Source organism: Triturus cristatus, chromosome 8 (genome assembly GCF_964204655.1).
Source record: "Triturus cristatus chromosome 8, aTriCri1.1, whole genome shotgun sequence".
Taxonomy (NCBI): domain Eukaryota; kingdom Metazoa; phylum Chordata; class Amphibia; order Caudata; family Salamandridae; genus Triturus; species Triturus cristatus.
Window position 1 is genome coordinate 6,360,605 of NC_140591.1, and position 26,462 is coordinate 6,387,066.

General features: G+C 50.8%; 1 protein-coding gene across 1 annotated transcript in view; it reads right to left on the bottom strand.

Moving 5' to 3' along the window:
• Positions 1 to 26,462, bottom strand: part of SPAG17 (sperm associated antigen 17) — a 1,802,643-nt gene that overhangs the window by 21,468 nt on the left and 1,754,713 nt on the right. The window contains exon 50 of the mRNA XM_085620708.1: positions 3,170 to 3,319. Coding sequence (XP_085476834.1) covers positions 3,183 to 3,319 — 137 coding nt within the window. The 3' untranslated portion in view covers positions 3,170 to 3,182. The remainder of the gene's footprint in view (positions 1 to 3,169; positions 3,320 to 26,462) is intronic.

A 26,462-nucleotide genomic window follows, 5' to 3' on the forward strand; every position in this document is an offset into this window, starting at 1 on the left:
GCACAGCTTCAGACTCCCTCTGGCTCAGGAGCACGGCTTCAGGAGCACAGCTTCAGACTCGGTTCAGACTACCTCTGGCTCAGGAGCACGGCTTCTTACTACCTCTGGCTCAGGAGCACGGCTTCAGACTACCTCTGTCTCAGGAGCAAGGCTTCAGAACAGAGGAAATGTATTGATAAACAGGAGGAAACACATGGTAAGATTCAGGTGCTAAACCAGAGGCGGCGAGGGGGCTGGGTCAGAGACAGCTGTCCAGGATAGCCACAAAGGATGCATTTACATACAATTAACATTAATTGGACTTACTGCTAAAGCCCACGTTATCATGAAAAATGTCCATGGGTCTGCCTGCCCTCTTGTACTATGTTGAGATCCTGGTGTTAAACTGAGCTGAAACTTTGGGCTCTATGCCAAGGTGATGCTGGAGGCGACATGAGGGAGGACGGAAACAGAGCTCTACAATTTGCCACCGTTCACTTTCTGTCCACTGCCCATTGCTTATTAATAGGTGTCACCTACTGGGGCGCTGGATGTTGGAATAGTATAATTTACTATTCCAACTCCCGTCTGTGCGGACACTAGGGAAGGTGTTGGATTTTAAATCCAACACCTCCCATCCCTCCGCAAGTCGTTGTTCCGACTTGTGGAGTAATGGTATGCGGAATCACAACGCGGTCGTTGTAACGATGCGTTGTAATTCCCTGCGTTGAAAAAGTTTGGGGGTAAACGTTGTTTACTCTGAGGACCCAGACCACGAACAGCCAGCAGCACCGGCCAATCCAAATCCAAAGACACACCTCTACTTGAAACACTTCCATTGAGTCACAGTCACTCCATTCACAGCACCAGCCAATCAAAACCCAGACACACCTCCACTTCAAACCCTTTCATTGAGTCACAGTCACTCCATTCTCAGCACCAGCCAATCAAAATCCAGACACACCTACCCTTGAAGCCTTTCCATGGAGTAACAGTCACTCCATCCACAGCATCAGCCAATCAAAATCCAGACACACCTCCACTTAAAAACCCCCATTGAGTCAGTAACTCCACTCCATTCACAGCACCAGCCAATCAAAATCCAGACACACCTCCCCTTAAATCCCTTCCATTGAGTCACAGTCACTCCATTCACAGCACCAACCAATCAAAATCCAGACACACCTCCTGTTAAAACCCTTTCACTGAGTCACTGTCACTCCATTCATAGCTCCAGCCAATCAAAATCCAGACACACCTCCACTTAAATCTCTTCCATTGAGTCACAGTCACGTCATTCAAAGCACCAGCCAATCAAAATCCAGACACACACCTCACTTGAAACATTTCTACTGAGTCACGGTCACTCCATTCACAGCACCAGCCAATCAAAATCCAGACACACCTCCACTTGAAACCCTTCCAGTGAGTCACTGTCAATCCATTCACACCAGCCAATCAAAATCCAGACACACCTCCCCTTGAAACACTTCCATTAAGTCACAGTCACTCCATTCACTGCACCAGCCAATCAAAATCCAGACACCCCCCCCCCTTGAAACCCTTCCACTAAGTCAGTCACTCTATTCACTGCACCAGCCAATCAAAATCCAGACACACCTCTCCTTGAAACCCTTCCACTGAATCACTGTCACTCCATTCATAGCACCAGCCAATACAAAATCCAGACACACCTCTACTTGAAACCCTTCCATTGAGTCACTGACACTTCATTCACAGCATCAGCCAATCAAAATCCAGACGCACCTCCACTTAAAACCCCCCCCATTGAGTCAGTAACTCCACTCCATTCACAGCACCAGCCAATGAAAATCCAGACACACCTCCCCTTAAATCCCTTCCATTGAGTCACAGTCACTCCATTCACAGCACCAACCAATCAAAATCCAGACACACTTCCTGTTAAAACCCTTCCACTGAGTCACTGACACTCCATTCATAGCACCAGCCAATCAACATCAAGGCACACCTGCCCTCAACACCCTCCCATTGAGTCACAGTCACTCCATTCATAGCACCAGCCAATCAAAATCCAGACACACCTCCACTTGAAACCGTTTCACTGAGTCAGTCACTTTATTCACAGCACCACCCAATCAAAATCCAGAGACACACCTCCCCTTGAGACCCTTCCATTGAGTCACAGTCACTGTATCAACAGCACCAGCCAATCAAAATCCAGACACACCTCCACTTGAAACGCCCCCATTGAGTCAGTAACTCCACTCCATTCACAGCACCAGCCAATAAAAATCCAGACACACCTTCCCTTAAATACTTTCCATTGAGTCACAGACACTCACTTTAACAGCACCAGCCAATCAAAATAGTGACACACCTCCACTTGAAACCCTTCCATTGAGTCACGGTCACTCCATTTACACCAGCCAATCAAAATCCAGACACATCTCCCCTTAAAAACCTTCCATTGAGTCAACGTCACTCCATTCACAGCACCAGCCAATCAAAATCCAGACACACCACTACTTGAAACCCTTCCATTAAGTCACAGACACTCCATTCACAGCACCCGCCAATCAAAATCCAGACACACCTGCACTTGAAACCCTTCCACTGGGTCAGTGTCACTCCATTCACAGCATCAGACAATCAAAATCCAGACACACCTCCACTTGAAACCCTTCCACTAGGTCAGTGTCACTGCATTCACAGCACCAGCCAATCAAAATCCAGACACACCTTCCCTTAAATACCTTCCATTGAGTCACACACACTCACTTTAACAGCATCAGCCAATCAAAATAGTGACACACCTCCACTTGAAACCCTTCCATTGAGTCACAGTCACTCCATTCAGAGCATTCGCCAATCAAAATCCAGACATGCCTGTCCTTGAAAGCCTTCCATTGAGTCACAGTCACTACATTCACAGCACCAGCCAATCAAAATCCAGACACACCTCCACTTGAAACCCTTCCACTGAGTCAGTCACTTCTATTCACTGCACCAGCCAATCAAAATCAAGACACACCTCCACTTGAAACCATTTCATGGAGTCAAAGTCACTCGTTCACCCTGGTAGTGCATGTGGTTGTTGAATAACTACCTCACACCAAGGAGTTGTCCACCTACACCCAGGTACTAGCACCAGCCAATCCCAGTCCTGAGACACATGCCATTGAAATGCTCCACTTTGAGACATACTCACTTGTTTCTTTACCTCAACTAGGAAGCTTTCGGGGTCGGAGGAGGCGCACCCTGGAGGAGGGAGATGTACCGACCAATCGAACACCTGGATTCCTCCCTCCTGTGGGACACCCATCCGGTCTGTTGTCGTGAAGATTTTCTGTTAAAACTAGTGAATATGTTGTTAAGGACACACTCCATTCTGTAAGTGACACTGTTGGTTAGCAACACGTTTTAATATCGACATGATACTTCTGTAGTCCCAGTCAATGTGAGAAGGTGGCCTGATATATGCTGTCCACTAGTTCTAGTGGGCACCTTGTATCAGTCCAAACAACCCCTTATGGTGATAGGTTAAAGACAACCTTTATTGAAAGCTATCCTAGTGGTAGCTATGGAGAACAGCCTTCAGGCTAAGTCTTGAAGGAATGTAAAGCAGCTTGTTTTACCAGTCTATAATCTCTTGAATGATCAAATGAAAAGACAACCACACCAGGAATATGTTCAAAATATATGTATTTAAGATAATACACACCCCTCTAGTCTCTTTGGAGTTCAAAGTACTTTAGTTACAAGTGTTTAAGCATCAGTAAAAGCACAAATACACGTTTGGGCCCTAGGGGCGAACCAAACCATATACTAAAAAAGTGGTATAAGAACCACAACTGGAATAGACACTAGGCGTATAGCCTCTAGAATCGCTGGGACCCCAAGGAACCACCCAAGGTAGTGACACAGGGGACCCACGGGAACTGTATGCAATGTGGAAACACAACCACGGGTTCCTATTACCTTCTATGGGGAGTGTCGCAGTTGGAATTTTAAAGATTAGGGACACTCCTAATCAAGCTAGGACCAAACCCTTTTGGACTTAGACAGTTCTAGGGGTAGCACCCACGAGAGTACCGGAGTACTCGAGTTACCTCACCCAGGGAAGCCGGGTGCATAGGTGTCTTTTGGTGTCGGGTCGCGTCGTCGATTCCAATGGAAGTCTGCAAAGAACTACTGCTGCCGTGGAGAGAAGAAGTGTCCGGAGAGATCCAAGCCTGGATCTAGGATGAAAGGGACCTGAAAGCAGAGGGGACAGAGTCTGGGTCACTTGCCAGTGACCGAGGGCAGGATGGACCAATGCCCACAGATGTCGGGTGCTTCAGGTGAGTTGATGGGTGTCTTGACTCTTCATCCACGAGGTCCAGGAGGCGTCGACGAAGTCCACAAGCCGGATTCGAGCTGGCCACGAAGTCTGTCGAGTGCTGCGGTGTCGGTGACCAGAGGACCCAACAAGCCTTGTCAACAGCAAGTCTCAGGAATGCAGAGAAAGGACTGCGGCGCAGACCAGCAAGGTCTGATGGACTCACCCAGCGAGGGTAAGTAAGAGCAAGTCTGGAGCAACCAGAAAAGCCCTAACAGAAGTGGAGTTGCCTTCGTGGGGACCTGCTAGCCAATGGGCTAGTGATCGCGAAGGAGCCTCGAGTGGTCGCACTTGGAGCTGGCCCACGGATCACTCGTGGAGTGGAGTCCAACAATCTTCGGTGCAGGAGGTGCTCAAGGCTGGGGCTACTCGGAGCCCAAAGCATAACTTCGAGGAGGACCAGGAAGGTGTTGTTGCTGCAAAGGTTCACGGTGTCCAGGGGTCACGGTCCCACGTTACCCACGATAGCCACGGGCTTCAGCTTTGCTGTGGACTTAGGGTACCCTCGGGGAAGTCTGGAAATCCACCTCTGGTGATGCAAAGACTTCGGCGTCCGTCGGGAGCTTCAGCAATGCAGACCGGTCAGTTGCTTCTTTGGTGCCTGCCAAGCAGGGGAGTCACTCCTTGACCCCAAGTGAGATTTCTTCCGTCTTTTAGTCGTGATAGAAAGTCGAAGGTCCAGGATATATGTTTCAGAGGTTCGTCCGGGGTAATCTAAAGTCCTAGGGACTGGATTCCTATACTTATACTAAGTTTAGGGGATGGACTAACTCTAAGGCCCCACCTATAGGTGGGCCTGGGAAGGGGGTGGTTACACCCCTTCCCCTTTGTCCAGTTTCATGCCAGAGCAGGGGCTGAGTGCCCCTGCAACCGGTTTGAACTGGGCTATGCACAGGGACACCTTGTGTGCCCCAGGCAGTGTCTCAAAAGCATTCTCTGAATGCACCCACTCAGCCCCAATACACATCAGCCTGTCTGGGGAGGTGGTTACACCTCTCTGTGACAGGAAACCTATTGTCCAGGCCTGCCCTGCCGGAGTTTCCCCCAGCAGCAGGAGGCAAGACCCGTGTCTGTGGCAGTGGCATCCATTTTGTGATGCCAGGGCTTTGGAAAGTATTAACCGGGTTTAGCCAGTGTGAACATGTCTCTCCCTCTAGAAGGGTGGAATGCTACCCCCGACGCCAGAACTGGCGGGTGGGGGGGGGGGGGTTAGTATTCCAAAGCGGTTGACACCAAACACGACATGTTTTGATGCAGCCATCCCAAAGTTAGCATTTACCACGAGGTTATAATGCACTTAAGAGTATATGGTATGGCTGTATCACAGAACAGGCATAAGGAAGTATTTCCGAATGCTGCAGAGGGGCTCAGCTCATGCTTGGGCACCCTCTCACATAAAATCAACCACTCTGCCTTCAGGATTGTCAAGGCCTGCCATAGGAGTGGCTTATAGGTTTATATGTGTCTGTATAAGGCAGTGATATAGGTAGCCTATACCACAGTAAGGGGTGCAAGCACACCCTTACCCAGGTTGCAGTAGCATACCTGTGCCGTCATTTTGGAGTGCTTCCCAGAGGTGGCATGATACATGCTGCAGCCCCTGGTAGTCCTCTGAGGTACCTATGCCCTAGGTACACAGTATACCATATATTAGGGGCTTATAAGGCATTCCAGAATCCAATTAGATATGTACCTGATGTACATGGAAACCATTTTAGAGAGGAAACAGCTAGACTGTGGTCCTGATTAGCAGGGCCACAGCCAGACTAAGGTAAAAAAACAGTGAAACACCAGCAAAAAGTGGGGGTACCCATGTGAAGCAGATCCTACTCTCCTACAGTCGAGATCTGGGTAATTGTAGTAACATGCAACAATGTCTCAACAGGAATCAATAAAGAGATATCATTATAGATATAACTTAATTACAGTGTATACATTAAATGAAGACAAAAAATTCTGAGAAACATAATACAGTTGTAGTGTCAATGAAAGACAGACAGATTAAATTTACATAAATCACGTGGCAGCATCAATGGTGCTTTCGAGGTTGTGTACTAAGTGAACAGGTGAACACTATGTGCTCATGAAAAATATTAAACGGCGCAAGTGAAACAAGGGAAAAATGAATAGAGAAAGCTACAGTGTATTTGACCAGAATTTACAGTACTGGCTTAGGAGAGAGCTGTGTTAGTAAGGGCCCTCGATGTCCCAAGCAGTTCAGAGTCAAGCTCTTAGTTGAGACAGCTCCTACAATGCTTTGCACTGCCTGTTCATTATTGGGACTGACTTGTGAAGAAAATACATTAATATTTTTCTAGAGAATAAATAAATAAAACTGTTTATAAAGTGAGTCGCGTGAGCGCATGCTGCAAGATGGCTGCCTCCTGCTAATGCGCCGATCCTGCCTCAATCAATCAATCAATCAAGGAATTGTAAAGCGCTCTACTCACCCGTGAGGGTCTCAAGGCGCTGGGGGTGGGGGGTTGCAGCTCCGAGTCAGCCAAAGAGCCAGGTCTTGAGGCTTTTCCTGAAGGTCTGCAGAGTGGGGAGCATCTGATGTCGATCGGGAGCTCCTTCCAGCCTTTGCTGCGATGAAGGAGAAGGCTCTTTCATCAGCTCTGGTACTGCCGATGCGCGGGATCTCTGTGAGGGCGACGTCGGCGGAGCGGAGGTTTCTCTTGGGTATGTGAAAGGTGACTCTTTTGTTGAGGTATTTGGGTCCGGTTTTGTGGAGGGATTTGTAGGCGTGGGTGAGTAGCTTGAAAGTTACTCTCTTCTCAACAGGGAGCCAGTGGAGGGCTCGCAGGTTTTGGAGATGTGTTCATGCCGTGGGATGCCGAGGACGCGTCTGGCCGCGGTGTTCTGGATGGTCTGGTGTTTGCGAAGCACTGATTTGTTGATTCCAGTGTAGAGGCCGTTTCCGTAGTCCAGTCTGCTTGTTTTGAGTATGTGGGTGATGGTCTTTCTGGATTCGGGGTGGGATCCATTTGAAGGTCTTGCGAAGGATGCGGAGGGCGTTGAATCAGGTAGAGGCGATGGCATTGATCTGGCGGGTCATGGTGGGGGAGGAGTCGAGTATAATACTGAGGTTCTGGGCGTGATCTGTGGTGGTGGGGGGGTTGCCAAGGGCGGTCGGCCACCATGTGTTGTCCGAAGCTGAGGGAGTGGGTCCGAGGACGAGAACTTCTTTCTTTTTCGAGTTGAGCTTCAGACAGCTGCTGCTCATCCAGGATGCAACTTCTTTCATTCCTTCCTGGAAGCTGAGTCTGGTGGCGTTGGGTTCCTTTGTGAGGAGAGAATAAGCTGGGTGTTGCCGGTGCAGGATACTCTGCCGAGTCCATGCTGTCTGAAGATGGCGGCGAGGGGGGCCATGTAGATGTTGAAGAGCATGGGACTGAGCGATTATCCTTGGGGTACTCTGCCGTTGATCTCTGTGGGTTTGGAGAGAAAGGACGGGAGTCTGATCCTTTGGGTTCTGCAGGCGAGGAAGTGTGAGAAGTTGGCCTGGTATTTGCTGTCCACTAGTTCTAGTGGGCACCTTGTATCAGTCCAAACAACCCTTTATGGTGATTGGTAAAAGACAACCTTTATTGAAAGCTATCCTAGTGGTAGCTATGGAGAGCAGCCTTCAGGCTAAGTCTTGATGGAATGTAAAGCAGCTTGTTTTACCAGTCTATAATCTCTTGAATGATCAAATGAAAGGAGAAACACACCAGGAATATATTTAAAATATATGTATTTAAGATAAAACACACCCCACTAGTCTCTTTAAGAGACTGGAGTTTAAAGTACTTAAGTTACAAGTTAGTTATCAACAATATTAGCACAAATACACGTTTGGGCCCTAGGGGCGTACCAAACCATATGCCAAAAAAGTGGTATAAGAACCACGACTGAACTAGACACAAGGCCTGGAGCCTGTAGAATCGCTGGGACCCCAAGGAACCACCCAAGGTAGTGACACAGGGGACACACGGGGGCCGTGTGCAGTGTGTAAACTTCTATGGGCAATGTCGCGGTTGGAAATTTAAAGATTAGGGACACTTAGAATCAAGTAAGGACAAACCCTTTTGGACTTAGGAGGTTCTAGGGCTAGCACCCACGGGAACACCGGAGAACTCGTATTACCTCACCCAGGGAAGCCGAGTGCATAGGTGTCTTTTGGTGTCGGGTCGTGTCGTTGATTTCAATGGAAGCTGGCGAAGAAGTGCAGCTGCCATGAAGAGGAGAAGTGTCCGAAGCGATCCAAGCCAGAGGGGACAGAGTCTGGGTCACTTACCAGTGACCAAGGGCACGATTGACCAATGCCCATAGATGTCGGGTGCTTAGGGGGAGTTGACGGGTGTCTTGACTCTTCAGCCACGAGGTACAGGAGGTGCCGATGACAACCAGGAGCTGTATTCAAGCTGTCCCACGAAGTCTGTCGAGTGCTGAGTGCTGCAGTGTCGGCGACCAGATTGGACTCAACAAGCCTTGGCAACGGCAAGTCACTTGGAATCAGAGAAAGGACAGCGGTGCAGACCAGCAAGGTCTGGGGGACTCACCCAGCGACGGTAAGTCAGGGCATGTCTGGAGCAATCAGGGAAGCCCAATCAGAAGAGGAGTTGCCTTCGTGGGGACTGTGAGAAGTTGGCCTGATGTATGATGTCACTAGTTATAGTGTACACCTTACATCAGTCCAAATACCCTTATGGTGATTGGTTGTAAAGTCAACCTTATAGACCAGCTATCCTAGTGGTAGCATGGACAAGAGCAGTCTTAGGCTAAACTCTGAATGGCATGTGAAGCCAGCTGTGATACCATATATAATCCCTTGAATACCAAATGAAAGGACACCACAACAGATATATATATATAAAATAAAGTGTATTTATTCTAAGCAAACCCTCAGCACTCTTTATGAGTTTAGAGGTAAGTACAACACAGTCTTATTAATGCATACAGTAAGTCACACAGGTAAGTAATACAGTTAGGCCCTAGGGGCCACGCAAACCATATACTAAATAAGTGGTATAAGAACCACTGTCACGGAAATAGAATAGGCCTAGGCCTAGGGAATCGCTGGGGCTACACTACACTAGCGTTAGTTAGGGAGTGGGAGGCCCACGGGATTCGTGTGCAGAGTGGAAACACTCACGCGTAATGCGTAAAAGTCAATAGCAATGTTACAGTTTAGAAATAGATAGATTTAGGACACTTCCGGAGTAGCTAGGAAGTTGAGACTTGAAAACTAGACACTAGGATAGTCACTATCCTGATGAGCACCGGAGTACCCAAGTTACCTAGCCCACAGGCTGCGGGTGCATAGGGGTGAAGATGCGTCGTTTTCGTCGTCGACTCCTATGGATGCCTGAAGAAAGATGCTGACAGGCAGTCAGGGGAGAGTGTCCGGTGGATCCCAAGCCTGGGATCAAGAAGAGAAGAAACCTGCAAGCAGAGGGGACAGAGTCAAGGTCACTAGCCAGTGACCACGTGGAACCAGGAAGGAACCAGGCGATGTCGTGAAGAGTTGCAGGTGAAGGTGAAGCTTGTCGCTGCAGCCAGGAGGACCAGGAAGCGTCGAGGACGACCAGGACCAGGAGGCGAGCTGTCCCACGAAGGCTCTTGCTGTCGGCGGCGTCGAAGTTGGACTAGGACTCACCAAGCCTTGGCAAGCGGAACCCACGAAGAACAAGGGACTTGCTTCTGGTGCAGACCAGGAAGGTCTGGGGTGCTTCTTCTTTGCAGAGAAGCGGGAGCCAGTCTGGAGGAGCCAAACCAGCGCAGAAGATTTTAGGGAGCGTCGTCACAAAGGCCACTAGCCAGCGGGCAAGCAACCGGACAGACGCGGCAAGCAGGAAAATGCTGAAGGGCCCCACGCAGGACTCGTGGAGTGTGGGGGGCTGGTCTTCGGTGCAGATGGTGCTTGGGGTTGGGGCTTCTCAATCCCCGGTGCACAACTTCGAGGGTACCTCAGAAGCTGCGCTGTAAGTTACTAGCCACTTTTCCCAGGTAGCCGGTCCCACGTCGCTCGTCGCCTCCACGGATCTCAGCTCTGCTGCAGATGTGGATGAGGGTCGGAGAAGTCTGGAAATCAAGGCTCTGGTCGGGCTCTGCAGTCGGTTCCTCGTAGAACGGTCGCAAAGCAAAGGGGTAGTCTCTTGATGGTGCCTGTTTGCACAGGGTAGCCACTCCTTGGCTACAAGGGAGATTCTTCAGTCTTCTTCTTTCGTCGAATGTCGAAGGTCCAGAGTTTCTGTTCAGTTTTGCAGGTTCAGGATAATCTAAAGTCTTGAGGCCCAACTCCCACTCTTATACTAATCTGGGGGGCTGGGATACCTGCTAGGTCACGCCTTATGGGTGGGACCTGGGAGGGGGTGGTTACACCCACTTCCCTTTGTCCAGTTTCGCGCCAGAGCTGGGGCTGGAGTGCCCCAGCACCGGTTTGAACTGGACTATGCAAGGAACACCTTGTGTGCCCCAGGCATGTCTCATTCCTTTCAGCCCACCCTGCCCCAATACACTAAAGGCTGTCTGGAGAGGTGCTAGCACCTCCCCAAGCAGGAAACCTATTGTCCAAGCCTCCCTGGCTGGGATCACTCCCAGCTGCAGGAGGTCAGACTTGTGTCGTGGCAGCAGCATCCATTTTGTGATGCTGAGGCTTTGGTCAGAGGCTAACAGTGAAGTATGATTTTAACATGTCTTTCCCTCTAGAAGGGGGGAATAATATTCTCATGTCCAGAAATGGCATGGGGGTGTTATTCCCGAGTGTTAGACACCTTACACGACATGTTTTGATAAAGCCAAACCATAGTTACCATAACCGTCTAAGATTATAAGGTACCTTAAGAGTATATGGTAGGCGATATCATAGAACAGCTATAAGGACATGGTTCCGAAAGCTGCAGACAGGCTCAGCTCATGCTAGAGCACCATCTCACATGTTACCAAGCACTCTGCCTCCAGGATTGTTAAGGCCTGCCATAGGAGTGACTGATAGGTACACATGTGTCTATATATAGGGTAGGTATAGGAATACTACACCTAAGCAAGGGGTGATTACACGACCCTGCCCCAGCTGAGTGATCAGCCAGTTGTGTCTGATTGGAAGGCCAGACCAGGGGTGGCATAATACATGCTGCAGCCCCTGGGAGGCCTAGGGTACACCTATGCCCTGGGTACCTAGGGTACACTGTACAGGGTCCAATAAGGTGATCCTTACCAATTGGGAATGTACCTAGGGTACATGGAATCCATTTTAAAGAGAGAGCAGACAGCCTGAGACCCTGAATGGCAGGATCTCAGGCCAACTAAGTCGAAAAACCAGCTAGACACTAGGCAAAAAGTTGGGGGTAACCATAGTCAGATATCCACCTTCCTACACAACCCCCCCCCAAACGAAAGGAGATAAGGCTGGCCTTTACAAGGTAAGCCTCTATTGCCTGAGTGGCCATATAAGGAAGAACCAGCACTGGCATGGTTACCCCCTGTCTCATGGTCCACTAAGCAATCCCTCATCCTAAAGATATCATAGGGTCTCCACCATAGGGAATCTCTACCTTTGGTGTGTCTTTGCAAAGAAAAAGGCTGGTGTTGAGATGGAGTACTGAAGTGAGTGTCCTCAAAGTGAGGCCTCAGCTTCCTCCAATCATCCTCCACCATGGATGCCTTTCTTTCTCTAACTGAGTTGCACTGTGCTCTCAGGGTCAGCCTCTGGCTACCTAAAGCTGGAGGCTGGGTCCCTTTTGTGGGCTTACTGGAGGGACAGGTCAGGTTTGGGGCCCTAAGGTCCCAGGTTTGCCTGTGCCCAACAGAATCCCTCTGGGGGAGGTCCCTAACTACCTGTGAAGGGGATCCCTCAGGAATGTTTTTACCCATCACCTGGCTAGGGCAACTAACCAGGCAATCCTCATTCTTTTGAAGGGGGGGTTCTTGTGGACAGGGGCCCTCTTGGGGTCCACTGGCCTCCCTGACCTCTGCAGCCCTGGGCTGACTGAGGCAGGGTAGAGAGAGGCAGGCTACCTGCACCAGACTGGGTCCCACCTTGGAAGGGGCCACTGACATCAGAGGCTCTGCCAGGCCAGGCCTGGCTACCTCTGGGGCAGTTCCTTCACAAGGGGTGGGGTCAGATCCCTGAGGAGGCTGACCTTTTCCTAATGTCTGGGGGGAGGGAGACTTTTCTTCCTCCCCACTACTCTCTGTCTGTGTGGAGTGATCCATTGTTTCAGGCTTCACTACACCTATATCAGTCTGAGTGTGGGCTGAGACCATTACAGCCTTGCCAACCTTTTCGGGAAGGCACTCAGTTTGGGTTTGAGCTGTGACTGTCACAGCTCTGTCAGTCCCTACAGGGAAGTCTGTCTGTGCCTGGGCTGTGGCTACCACTGCCCTTCCAACCTTTTCAGGGAGGAAAGCTACTTGGACAGGGATTGTGACTGGCACAACCCCACTACCCTTTTTGGAAAGGCCTACCATTTTGGAATGGGTGTCTTGTTCAACTCCAGCCCAAGCTGAGAGTTCTAAGTCATTCCCCAGCAAGCAGTCCACAGGCAAGGTTGGAGACACTGCCACCCTTTTAGGGCCAGTGACACCTCCCCAGCTGAGACATACCTCTGCCATGGGATGACTGTTCTGTTTGCCATCAATGTTAGTTACCTGGTATGAGAAACCAGGCAAAAGCTGCTCAGAGGGAACTAGCCTATGGGCCACCATAGTGATGCTAGCTCCAGTGTCTCTGTAGGCCTCAGCTTTTCTACCATTGATGTAGGGTTCCTGTCTGTACCTACCCAAAGTGTTGGGACAGGCAGTGAAGTTGGCAAACCCCATGCCACCATCACAGACAAGAGTAGCTGCTGCAGGGGAATTGGCTAAGCCAGGATCCCCCTGTGTTCCCCAAGAAAACCCAACCAAATTTTTGGGGGCACTCCCACCACCTGGGGGATTACTGCTGACAGTAATAGGTGGTGTGACAGGAGTAGTTGGAGGAACAGTTTTGTTTTTAGCCTGTGGACAACTGCTGTCAGTTTTCCAATGCCCAGGTGTTTTACACACATGGCAGTAAGGCTTTTTAACTGTGGAAGAGGAGGGAGCTTGGGACCCACCACCCTGTGTGGAGTTTTGGGGCCCTGAGGAAGATTTCTCTTTTGCTTTATCCCCACCCTTCTCTTGAGGCTTGGTGGTATCTTTCTTTTGGTCACCACCCTGATTTTTAGGCCTAATCCTGGTCCTGACCCATTTATCTGCCCTCTTTCCCAATTCTTGGGGAGAGGTCAAATCTGAGTCTACCAGGTGTTGATGGAGAAGCTGGTTCTGACAATTACTAAGGATCTGCTCCCTCATAATCAAGTTGTACAATCCTGTATAGTCCTGCACCTTGCTGCCAGTTAACCAACCTTCCAAAGCCTTAGTGGCACAATCCACAAAATCAGACCAGTCCTGTGTCTGTGTCTTCTGGGTGTCTCTGAACAACAACCTATATTGCTCAGTGGTTAAGCCAAACCCATCTATCAGAGCACTCTTCAGGACTTTGTAATTGTTTGCATCCTCATCACTGACTGTGAGGAGCTTGTCTCTACCTTTGTCAGAAAAGGAGAGCCACAAGATAGCTGCCCACTGACTTTGGGGTACCTGCTGTACTTTGCAGGCCCTCTCCAAAGCAGTCATCCATTTGTGGATGTCATCCCCATTCTGATATGGGGGGACTATCTTGCTTAGGTTTCTATGGTCATAAGACCTATCCCTATCTCTAGGAATGTTGCTGCCACCAGTGGGTTCTGACCCACACAATTTTTGCTCTCTGGCCAGAGCAAGCTTCTCTTTGGCAAGGGCAATTTCTTCCCTCTGAATCCTCAGATTAGCTTCCCTCATTCTGGCTTTATGCTCCTTTCTCTCAGGTGAAGTCATTCCCCTGTGAGAGGAAGCATTAGAGATGCTAGAGACATGGGAGTGGATGGATTCCCCTGAAGGGGATCTGTCCCTCCTGTTTCTCTGTGAAAACCTACTTGGGGGTCTGTATGGGGGGACCCCATGCAAACTCCCATGTAAGCTTAGGTTAGCCTGGCTAAGTCTCCTTACTTGGCCCTGGCTGTCTACCTCCCCATCTGAAGGCCCATCTGACTCCTCTGTGGTGGGTAGACCCCTATCTACAGCTATGGCACCATCCCTGGCAGCTCTTTCAGCATCATAGGCCTCCAGAAGCTCCACTAGCTGTCTAAGGGTAGGGTTTGCACCCTGTTTTATTCCTCTGGAGGTACACAAGTGTCTCATCTCCTGGAATGTGAATGCATCATACCTAGAGGGAACCTGTCTAGGATTCTCCTCTCCTGAGGGAGCATCAGTGTGATCTCCATCCAGGGGCATGATTCTAGTGAGGGTGTGGTGTGTGCACCTACCTACACTAGTTGTTTCTACTAAACCTCTCTAGTAGTTGTAGTCAGGGTGTGTTACTCCCTTCAACCTACAACCACTAAGTCCAGTAGGACTTAAGTATACTAAACTATGTTATATGTACCTAGACAATATCTGTGTGATCTTCCAATTTAGTATCTCAAGATTATAATGGTATTACAACAGCAAGCTCAGATCCCAACCGCTGCTCACCAATGTGAGAAGTTGGCCTGATGTATGATGTCACTAGTTATAGTGTACACCTTACATCAGTCCAAATACCCTTATGGTGATTGGTTGTAAAGTCAACCTTATAGACCAGCTATCCTAGTGGTAGCATGGACAAGAGCAGTCTTAGGCTAAACTCTGAATGGCATGTGAAGCCAGCTGTGATACCATATATAATCCCTTGAATACCAAATGAAAGGACACCACAACAGATATATATATATAAAATAAAGTGTATTTATTCTAAGCAAACCCTCAGCACTCTTTATGAGTTTAGAGGTAAGTACAACACAGTCTTATTAATGCATACAGTAAGTCACACAGGTAAGTAATACAGTTAGGCCCTAGGGGCCACGCAAACCATATACTAAATAAGTGGTATAAGGACCACTGTCACGGAAATAGAATAGGCCTAGGCCTAGGGAATCGCTGGGGCTACACTACACTAGCGTTAGTTAGGGAGTGGGAGGCCCACGGGATTCGTGTGCAGAGTGGAAACACTCACGCGTAATGCGTAAAAGTCAATAGCAATGTTACAGTTTAGAAATAGATAGATTTAGGACACTTCCGGAGTAGCTAGGAAGTTGAGACTTGAAAACTAGACACTAGGATAGTCACTATCCTGATGAGCACCGGAGTACCCAAGTTACCTAGCCCACAGGCTGCGGGTGCATAGGGGTGAAGATGCGTCGTTTTCGTCGTCGACTCCTATGGATGCCTGAAGAAAGATGCTGACAGGCAGTCAGGGGAGAGTGTCCGGTGGATCCCAAGCCTGGGATCAAGAAGAGAAGAAACCTGCAAGCAGAGGGGACAGAGTCAAGGTCACTAGCCAGTGACCACGTGGAACCAGGAAGGAACCAGGCGATGTCGTGAAGAGTTGCAGGTGAAGGTGAAGCTTGTCGCTGCAGCCAGGAGGACCAGGAAGCGTCGAGGACGACCAGGACCAGGAGGCGAGCTGTCCCACGAAGGCTCTTGCTGTCGGCGGCGTCGAAGTTGGACTAGGACTCACCAAGCCTTGGCAAGCGGAACCCACGAAGAACAAGGGACTTGCTTCTGGTGCAGACCAGGAAGGTCTGGGGTGCTTCTTCTTTGCAGAGAAGCGGGAGCCAGTCTGGAGGAGCCAAACCAGCGCAGAAGATTTTAGGGAGCGTCGTCACAAAGGCCACTAGCCAGCGGGCAAGCAACCGGACAGACGCGGCAAGCAGGAAAATGCTGAAGGGCCCCACGCAGGACTCGTGGAGTGTGGGGGGCTGGTCTTCGGTGCAGATGGTGCTTGGGGTTGGGGCTTCTCAATCCCCGGTGCACAACTTCGAGGGTACCTCAGAAGCTGCGCTGTAAGTTACTAGCCACTTTTCCCAGGTAGCCGGTCCCACGTCGCTCGTCGCCTCCACGGATCTCAGCTCTGCTGCAGATGTGGATGAGGGTCGGAGAAGTCTGGAAATCAAGGCTCTGGTCGGGCTCTGCAGTCGGTTCCTCGTAGAACGGTCGCAAAGCAAAGGGGTAGTCTCTTGATGGTGCCTGTTTGCACAGGGTAGCCACTCCTTGGCTACAAGGGAGATTCTTCAGTCTTCTTCTTTCGTCGAATGTCGAAGGTCCAGAGTTTCTGTTCAGTTTTGCAGGTTCAGGATAATCTAAAGTCTTGAGGCCCAACTCCCACTCTTATACTAATCTGGGGGGCTGGGATACCTGCTAGGTCACGCCTTATGGGTGGGACCTGGGAGGGGGTGGTTACACCCACTTCCCTTTGTCCAGTTTCGCGCCAGAGCTGGGGCTGGAGTGCCCCAGCACCGGTTTGAACTGGACTATGCAAGGAACACCTTGTGTGCCCCAGGCATGTCTCATTCCTTTCAGCCCACCCTGCCCCAATACACTAAAGGCTGTCTGGAGAGGTGCTAGCACCTCCCCAAGCAGGAAACCTATTGTCCAAGCCTCCCTGGCTGGGATCACTCCCAGCTGCAGGAGGTCAGACTTGTGTCGTGGCAGCAGCATCCATTTTGTGATGCTGAGGCTTTGGTCAGAGGCTAACAGTGAAGTATGATTTTAACATGTCTTTCCCTCTAGAAGGGGGGAATAATATTCTCATGTCCAGAAATGGCATGGGGGTGTTATTCCCGAGTGTTAGACACCTTACACGACATGTTTTGATAAAGCCAAACCATAGTTACCATAACCGTCTAAGATTATAAGGTACCTTAAGAGTATATGGTAGGCGATATCATAGAACAGCTATAAGGACATGGTTCCGAAAGCTGCAGACAGGCTCAGCTCATGCTAGAGCACCATCTCACATGTTACCAAGCACTCTGCCTCCAGGATTGTTAAGGCCTGCCATAGGAGTGACTGATAGGTACACATGTGTCTATATATAGGGTAGGTATAGGAATACTACACCTAAGCAAGGGGTGATTACACGACCCTGCCCCAGCTGAGTGATCAGCCAGTTGTGTCTGATTGGAAGGCCAGACCAGGGGTGGCATAATACATGCTGCAGCCCCTGGGAGGCCTAGGGTACACCTATGCCCTGGGTACCTAGGGTACACTGTACAGGGTCCAATAAGGTGATCCTTACCAATTGGGAATGTACCTAGGGTACATGGAATCCATTTTAAAGAGAGAGCAGACAGCCTGAGACCCTGAATGGCAGGATCTCAGGCCAACTAAGTCGAAAAACCAGCTAGACACTAGGCAAAAAGTTGGGGGTAACCATAGTCAGATATCCACCTTCCTACAGGGACCCACTGGCCAACAGGCTAGCGATCGCGAAGGAGCCTCGAGCGGTTGCACTGCAAACTGGCCCACGGGTCACTCGTGGAATGGAGGCCAGAAATCTTCGGTGCAGGAGATGCTCAAGGCTGGGGCTACTCAGAGCCCAAAGCACAACTTCGAGGAAGACCCGGAAGATGATGGAGCTGCAATAGATCACGGTGTCCAGGGGTCATGGTTCCACGTCACCCACGATAGCCACAGGCCTCAGCTTTGCTGTGGACTCAGGGTAGTCTCGGACAAACCTGGAAATCCACCTTTGGTGATGCAAAGACTTCGGCGTCCGGCAGGAGCTTCAGTGATGCAGACCGGTCAGTTGCTTCTTTGGTGCCTGCCAAGGAGGGGAGTCACTCCTTGACCCCAAGGGAGATTTCTTCAGTCTTCTAAGCAAAGTAGAACGTCAAAGGTCCAGGATATATATTGCAGAGTTTCGTCCAGGGTAATCTAAAGTCTCAGGGACTGAGTTCCCATACTTATACAAAGTTTGGGGGTTAGACATAATCTAGGGACCCACCTATGGGAGGGTTTGGAAAGAGGGGTGGTTACACCCATTTCCTATGTCCAGTTTCTCGCCAGAGCAGGGGAAGGTAGCCCCTGCAACCGGTTTGAACTGGACTATGCACAGGGACACCAAGTGTGCCCCCAGTGCAGGACTTCAAAGCACCAGAAGGTGCTCCCGGCCAGCCCCAATACACATCTGCCTGTCTGGGGAGGTGGTTACACCTCCCTGGGACAGGAAACCTATTGTCCAGGCCTTCCCTGCCGGAGTTTCGGTCAGTGGAAGCTGTCCGGAAGCAGCAAATGGAGGAGTGGAATGCCACGGCATCGTTTTCGCCACAAAGTCAGTATCACCGACATGATGGCGACAACAACCCCAAGTTTATGGACTCAGTCGCCGCCAAAGTCCAACCAGAAAGTGTCCATGGGTCTTGGGGAACAGACTTAGAACCTCGTCATCTCCTGAGGCGGAAGCCGGGAGACCACCTTATTTTAAAATTGTATTCTGTGTCACAATCTTGCTAAAATAACTGTATTTTAAGCTCACTCACCCGTCTGACACCACTGGAGCGGGCGCTAGAAACGCCGAACAGCGATCCCTTCGCTGCAACATAGTAATTGGAAACAAACAATTTTGCCGCCATTGACGGCGAGGGAGAGAGGCCACGCCTACTCCTAGGCCACGCCCACCCGCCGACTAGAGTATAAAACGCTGCCTTCAGCGCCACAAAGCCAGAACCTCGTCATCTCCTGAGGCGGAAGCCGGGAGACCACCTTATTTTAAAATTGTATTCTGTGTCACAATCTTGCTAAAATAACTGTATTTTAAGCTCACTCACCCGTCTGACACCACTGGAGCGGGCGCTAGAAACGCCGAACAGCGATCCCTTCGCTGCAACATAGTAATTGGAAACAAACAATTTTGCCGCCATTGACGGCGAGGGAGAGAGGCCACGCCTACTCCTAGGCCACGCCCACCCGCCGACTAGAGTATAAAACGCTGCCTTCAACGCCACGAAGCCAGAACCTCGTCATCTCCTGAGGCGGAAGCCGGGAGACCACCTTATTTTAAAATTGTATTCTGTGTCACAATCATGCTAAAATAACTGTATTTTAAGCTCACTCACCCGTCTGACACCACTGGAGCGGGCGCTAGAAACGCCGAACAGCGATCCCTTCGCTGCAACATAGTAATTGGAAACAAACAATTTTGCCGCCATTGACGGCGAGGGAGAGAGGCCACGCCTACTCCTAGGCCACGCCCACCCGCCGACTAGAGTATAAAACGCTGCCTTCAGCGCCACAAAGCCAGAACCTCGTCATCTCCTGAGGCGGAAGCCGGGAGACCACCTTATTTTAAAATTGTATTCTGTGTCACAATCTTGCTAAAATAACTGTATTTTAAGCTCACTCACCCGTCTGACACCACTGGAGCGGGCGCTAGAAACGCCGAACAGCGATCCCTTCGCTGCAACATAGTAATTGGAAACAAACAATTTTGCCGCCATTGACGGCGAGGGAGAGAGGCCACGCCTACTCCTAGGCCACGCCCACCCGCCGACTAGAGTATAAAACGCTGCCTTCAGCGCCACGAAGCCAGAACCTCGTCATCTCCTGAGGCGGAAGCCGGGAGACCACCTTATTTTAAAATTGTATTCTGTGTCACAATCTTGCTAAAATAACTGTATTTTAAGCTCACTCACCCGTCTGACACCACTGGAGCGGGCGCTAGAAACGCCGAACAGCGATCCCTTCGCTGCAACATAGTAATTGGAAACAAACAATTTTGCCGCCATTGACGGCGAGGGAGAGAGGCCACGCCTACTCCTAGGCCACGCCCACCCGCCGACTAGAGTATAAAACGCTGCCTTCAGCGCCACGAAGCCAGAACCTCGTCATCTCCTGAGGCGGAAGCCGGGAGACCACCTTATTTTAAAATTGTATTCTGTGTCACAATCTTGCTAAAATAACTGTATTTTAAGCTCACTCACCCGTCTGACACCACTGGAGCGGGCGCTAGAAACGCCGAACAGCGATCCCTTCGCTGCAACATAGTAATTGGAAACAAACAATTTTGCCGCCATTGACGGCGAGGGAGAGAGGCCACGCCTACTCCTAGGCCACGCCCACCCGCCGACTAGAGTATAAAACGCTGCCTTCAGCGCCACGAAGCCAGAACCTCGTCATCTCCTGAGGCGGAAGCCGGGAGACCACCTTATTTTAAAATTGTATTCTGTGTCACAATCTTGCTAAAATAACTGTATTTTAAGCTCACTCACCCGTCTGACACCACTGGAGCGGGCGCTAGAAACGCCGAACAGCGATCCCTTCGCTGCAACATAGTAATTGGAAACAAACAATTTTGCCGCCATTGACGGCGAGGGAGAGAGGCCACGCCTACTCCTAGGCCACGCCCACCCGCCCCTTTTCCTTCCCATAAAAGATGTGCAATTACCGGACGCGCAGCGGACGGGCGCAGCGGACGCGCCGTCAGCGCGCCGAAGGCGCGCCAAAGGCAAGCCCGTCTGGGCCCGTCCGGGCCCAGACGGCCTCAGGCCCAGACACTATGCCCAACTCACAGAATCGCATATCCTACACCTCGGATACACTCCGAATCTGGAACACTAAAAAACATCCTCAGTGTGAATTCATCCTTAAGGATGATACCCCGTTCACAGGATGCACCCTCTGTGACCCCCCTGAAGCCACGGAACTCAGCCAAACGCTTCGACTCGGCCTCCTGAACTGCAGGTCCCTGGTAAAACACTCCCACGAGATAAACCTCCTCACCCAAACCCTCTCGCTAGACGCCCTGTTTCTGACCGAAACATGGCTGACCCCCAACAACGACTTTGACTTGGTCAATGCAACCCCCCCCGGCTACCAAATCTGCTGCCTGAACAGACCGGTCGGTAGGGGTGGCGGGCTCGCCATACTCTATAAAGATCATCTCAGCTGTAGAATCGACGGCGGCACGGTCAAGGACTGTGAAAACTGTAATATCACCCTCCAGATCTCCCCAACCACTTCAATATCGGGACTGCTGGTATACCGACCACCAGGCTCGCTAGGAGATTTTTCAAGCACCCTGATGGACCACATCCTTCTAAAAACAATATCAACCCCCAACTTCCTCCTCTTAGGGGACCTGAACCTACACTTCCTAGACACGGCGGATAACACTGCCGCCAGCCTACTAGCAGACCTTATGTCAGCTGACCTCCTGCTTCTGAATTCTAAAGCCACCCACGAGAAAGGACAGCTCCTAGATCCAGTCTTCACCAACATTAGGAACCTCCAAACCCAAGATCCCACTCCTCTCCCATGGACTGACCATTTGCTGGTCCCTATGTACTGGTCCCTCCAGTCCACCCCTGTTCCCAAACAGAAAACTAGGATACAAACTAGACGATGGCACAAGTTAATACCAGAAGAATGGGAAGCGAAGCTACGGGAATCCGCTGGCCCCCTCTCAACCGACCCTAACACCGCCGATAGAGAATTCAACAGCTGGCTCACCAACCCCCTAGACAGCCTTGTCCCACTAACCAGCTCCCTTAAGCATGCAAAAAGGATCAACCATGCTCCTTGGTACACTCCGCCCCTGAACATGTTAAGGAAGGAGTGCAAAAAGACAGAACGTACATGGAGAAAAAACAAATCGGCGATGGAGAAAAACGCTTATCAAACAGCCATGAAAGCTTATAAACAAGCCCTCCATAACGCAAAAAGCTCTTTCTATGAGGAAAACATAAAAAACTCCTCTTGCTCAGCCAAAGAGACTTTCTCTATCCTCAAAGAGCTTCTCCATGTTCCAGCCCCCCCGCAGATACCCATGGACCCCAAAGCAGCCGTAGAAAAATGTGTCAACCTGGCCAATTTTTTCGACAATAAGATCAAAAAAATCCTTTCCTCCCTTCCTGCTACCAATTCTGCCACCTCATTAAAAGCCAAGGATTCATCCCCTTCGTTAGGGAACTCCCCTGATAAACCCGATTCACCTCATTTAGCGTCATTCGGACCAGTCACCGAAGAGGAAGTGGCAGCAACTCTAGCATCTACTAAGAGTGGCGCCCCCAGTGACTCAGTTCCCATACGGTTCGCTAAAGACATCACTCGGACCATCATAGCTAAACTTACTGCCCTTATTAACATCTCGCTTGTCCAAGGAGAAGTCCCACATAGCTGGAAGGAGGCTGTCGTCAAAGGACTACTCAAGAAGCCTTCGCTAGACCCCGCGGACCTATCCAACTACAGGCCCATCTCGCTCCTCCCTTGGATAGGTAAGGTCGCGGAGAAGCTTGCAAATAAAAAGCTATCTCACTTCCTAGAAGCAAACCATCTCCTTAAAAACTCCCAGACAGGCTTTAGACCAGGCCAGGGCACTGACACCGCCCTCCTTGCTGCCGTAGAGAGGGCAAGAGAAATCATCGACACTGGAGGATCAGTGGCAGTGGTCCTCCTAGACCTAAGCGCGGCATTCGACACTGTCAGCCACCAGGTCCTAGCCCAGCGCCTGGATAACATCGGCGTGAAAGACAGCGCGTTGAAATGGCTCACATCCTTTCTCTCCCGACGCTCCTTCCAAGTCTGGGAAGGAGAAAGCCGCTCCCCCTCTATCCCCCTCCGGTGTGGAGTGCCTCAGGGCTCTTCACTGAGCCCCACGCTTTTCAACGTGTATATTGGCCCCACTGGAGGAGCTGGTCTCACCATTCGGAGTCACTATCGTCAGCTACGCTGACGACACTCAGCTGGTGGTGACACTCTCCCACCCCAAGCTAGAGCCCTCCAATCTTCGAGACTGCCTCTCCAACGTCCATCAATGGATGAGTGCCTCAGACCTCAAACTAAACGGGTCAAAAACAGAGATCCTGCTCCTAGGTCACAAAACTATGAGCCTTCCCTCCAACCTCTGGCCCGCCTGTATGGGTGAACCCCCTACTCCCAAGACAGAGGTTAAGAGTCTGGGAGTATGGCTGGAGACAGATCTCACCTTCAGGACTCAGGCTAGGAAAACAGCTGGCATCTGCTATGGCCTACTCAGATCATGCAGAAAGGTGCTCACTTTACTACCATCCCAGTCCCGTCTTCTGCTGATTCAAGGCTTAGTTCTATCCAGGCTGGACTATAGCAATGCCATTTACCTCGGAGCACCGGAAGCCACTCTCCAAATACTGCAAAAGACCCAGAATGCCGCAGCTCGCCTACTCACGAACACCCCAGCAAGAACATCAGCCAAACCAGCTCTGAGGAAACTTCACTGGCTCCCCGTGAGGGAAAGAGTCGTTTTCAAAGCCCTTTGCCTGGCCCACAAGGTTCTGCACAACGCCGGCCCCCCTATTCTGAATAATTGGATCACTCCATACAGACCGACGAGAGCGCTCCGGTCAGAACAGGGAAACCTTATTATTGTCCCCAGGGTGAAGAAGGCCCGCATAGGTGGCCGCCGCTTCTCAGTCAACACAGCTAAAAAATGGAACGCGCTCCCCCCGAGTCTCAGAGCTGAACCAAACCTCCAGCGATTCAGGAAGTCCCTCAAAACCCTTCTTTTTCCCTGAGTCGTCAGCAGCTTCTCTTTGCCCCCTCCTTAGGAGTCCGAGGTTTCAGCGCTGGGATACTCGAGGGTGACTACGCGCTCTATAAAAACCTAAATAATAATAATAATAATAACTTAGTGGCACCGGGGCTGAAAGAGGATGCGGTGTTTGTTGAGGCCTGTACAGTGACATCAAGTCAGTGATAACTAAATCAAGGCTGAATTCAAATTGTGTTTGGCAAACTCGACCACAGTGTAGGCCGACTGCGTACTCATCAAGGGCCCTCAAACATGTGTGGTTGGGAGGCCAGGCACAGACTTGGTGTCACCACATCGAAGGGAGTACAGTGAAGTAAACTCTTCATTACTGTGCATACACAGACAATGTATAATCAAGACTCAGTTCCAAATGTGTGACCTACTTGACCGTAGTAAAGGCCGGAGGCAGCAGTAGAGTACGTCAACGAAAAAGGACTAAAGCGTTCCTGTGTCGTGCCGTGATGGTATGAGGAGGCTGCCAGACTCGAGGGCCTCGGGCTTTGAGCTTGCGCCGGCACGTGGTGGGCCCTCCTTGACACACGCCGGTGTTGGCAGGTGATCAGTGTGGCCGGGATGCGCGCGGGAGGGCCTGACGGGTTAGGGGTCCAGCGGGCCAGGGTACGGTAGGCGCACAGGGTCTTGGGCAACTCCGCTCACGGGGACGGCGTCGGCCTCGTGGCGGGGTGAGAGGTGCCGAACTGGCAGAGACGTTGGGCATTCCAGAAGAGGACCACGCCCAGAGCTACGTGCTTTTTATTCACATCCCTGCGCTGGTCTGGCGTATGCCGGTCATCCCACTTCGCTCACGCTTACGGGGGGATGTAACTGGCAACATTTCCGCGAACTCCCCCACTGGCTGGGGTGACATGGTTGCGTCCACTGTCCACTAAACTCCATACACCAGGGGTGTATGTCGCCATGGATATGGGTGTGTTCTGCATACTGCGGTCTGTTCAGCACATCTCCACCACTCTTGGCATTGTGTACTTTCCCAATCATGGTTCTCCTGCCTCCTTCACACATGCCTGGTTACCACCACTCCCCACATTCCACTATTGTGTGGCTGAGGTGCCATGCCGCTGATGGCTCATGTTCACGGCTTGCCCAGGTTACCCTTGTGAGTTGTTCTGTCGTGTCTGGTGGGAGGGCATGTTGTTTTGCATGTTGTATGTGATTTTGTGACTTGCCAGAGTTGTGTGTTGCATGGTTGTGGAGTTGAGGTGTGTGGGGTATTCATTTGGAAGTTGCCAAGGGGCTGTGCATTTCCCTTGGTGCCATCCTGCTAGCGCTGGTTGATGATGGACTGTTGGAGGAGGAAGGAATCATACACACTGGCTGGGTATTTGGCGACGACGTTGGTAGGGATTTCACGGTGTTCGGATGTTGCCACAGTGATGTGAGATGTGTGCTTTCTGTTGCGGTGATTGTGTGCTGTGTCACCAGGGGGAGAAAGCAAAAGACAAACAATTGATAGACGGAATGTAAAACAAATCAAAACATTCACCACTAGTCAAGAGATCTGGGTTAAATCCATCATTCTTTTGCTCACCAATCACCATGCCACCCCAGTTTAGACCATGCCATATGCAAATCAGTCTTGGCCCAGTGCCTCATGGGAACAGTCCAGCCCGAACTGCCAAGCCAGGTCCTCCCTGGACTGGAAACAAGCATCCTAGGACCGGTTTCGGGGTTTCACCCCTCTTCAGCCAGGATAGCTTTATTCCAGTGGCACAGTGAGCCCAGGACCCACGTCTGGGCATACCTGGCGCACTGAGGGTGAGAAAACAAAAGACACACAATTGATGGACGGAATGCAGAACAAATCAAAACATTCTCCCCCAGTCAAGAGATCTGTGTTGAATCCATCATTCTTTTACTCAACATGCCACCCCAGTTTAGACCATGCCATATGCAAATCAGTCTTGGCCCTGTGCCTCATGGGAACAGTCCAGCCCAAACTGCCAAGCCAGGTCCTCCCTGGACCGGAAACAAGCATCCTAGGACCGGTTTCGGGGTTTCACCCTTCTTCAGCCAGGATAGCTTGATTCCAGTGGCACAGTGAGCCCAGGACCCACGTCTGGGCATACCTGGCGCACTTATGGCAAGAAAGCAAAAGACACACAATTGATACACGGAATGTAGAACAAATCAAAACATTCACCCCCAGTCAAGAGATCTGGGTTAAATCCATCATTCTTTTGCTCACCATGCCACCCCAGTTTAGACCTGGCCATATGCAAATCAGTCTTGGCCCTGTGCCTCATGGGAACAGTCCAGTCCAGGGGGCACAGGTAGGACATGTGTGCTGTGGATTGCCCCCAACCATGTGCGTGCATCCGGCTATGGTGTATAGTCCTTGCTTGGTCTCCAGCAGATCCTGCGCTTTGTGGTGGACATATGGATACTGAGGTACCAGGCTGATGGTGGCATCCAGGACATTTGTGAAGGACTTGGATGCGGCTGGCTGTGTGACTCTTTCGACTCTGGCGGGTGTTGGTTGGGGGGTACCAGAGGCCAACAGGTGCATCACAGCCAGCAGCTGTGTGTGGGGTGGGATGTTGGTTGTCTGCTGTGTTGGTGCCATCGGCCTGTTGGGCGATGATGGTCAGGATGCGCAGGATGGTTGTCCTTTTGGGCCTGTAGTGGGCAATGGCATCCTCTGGTGTTGAGTCTGTGAGGCTGGTGCGTTTCCTG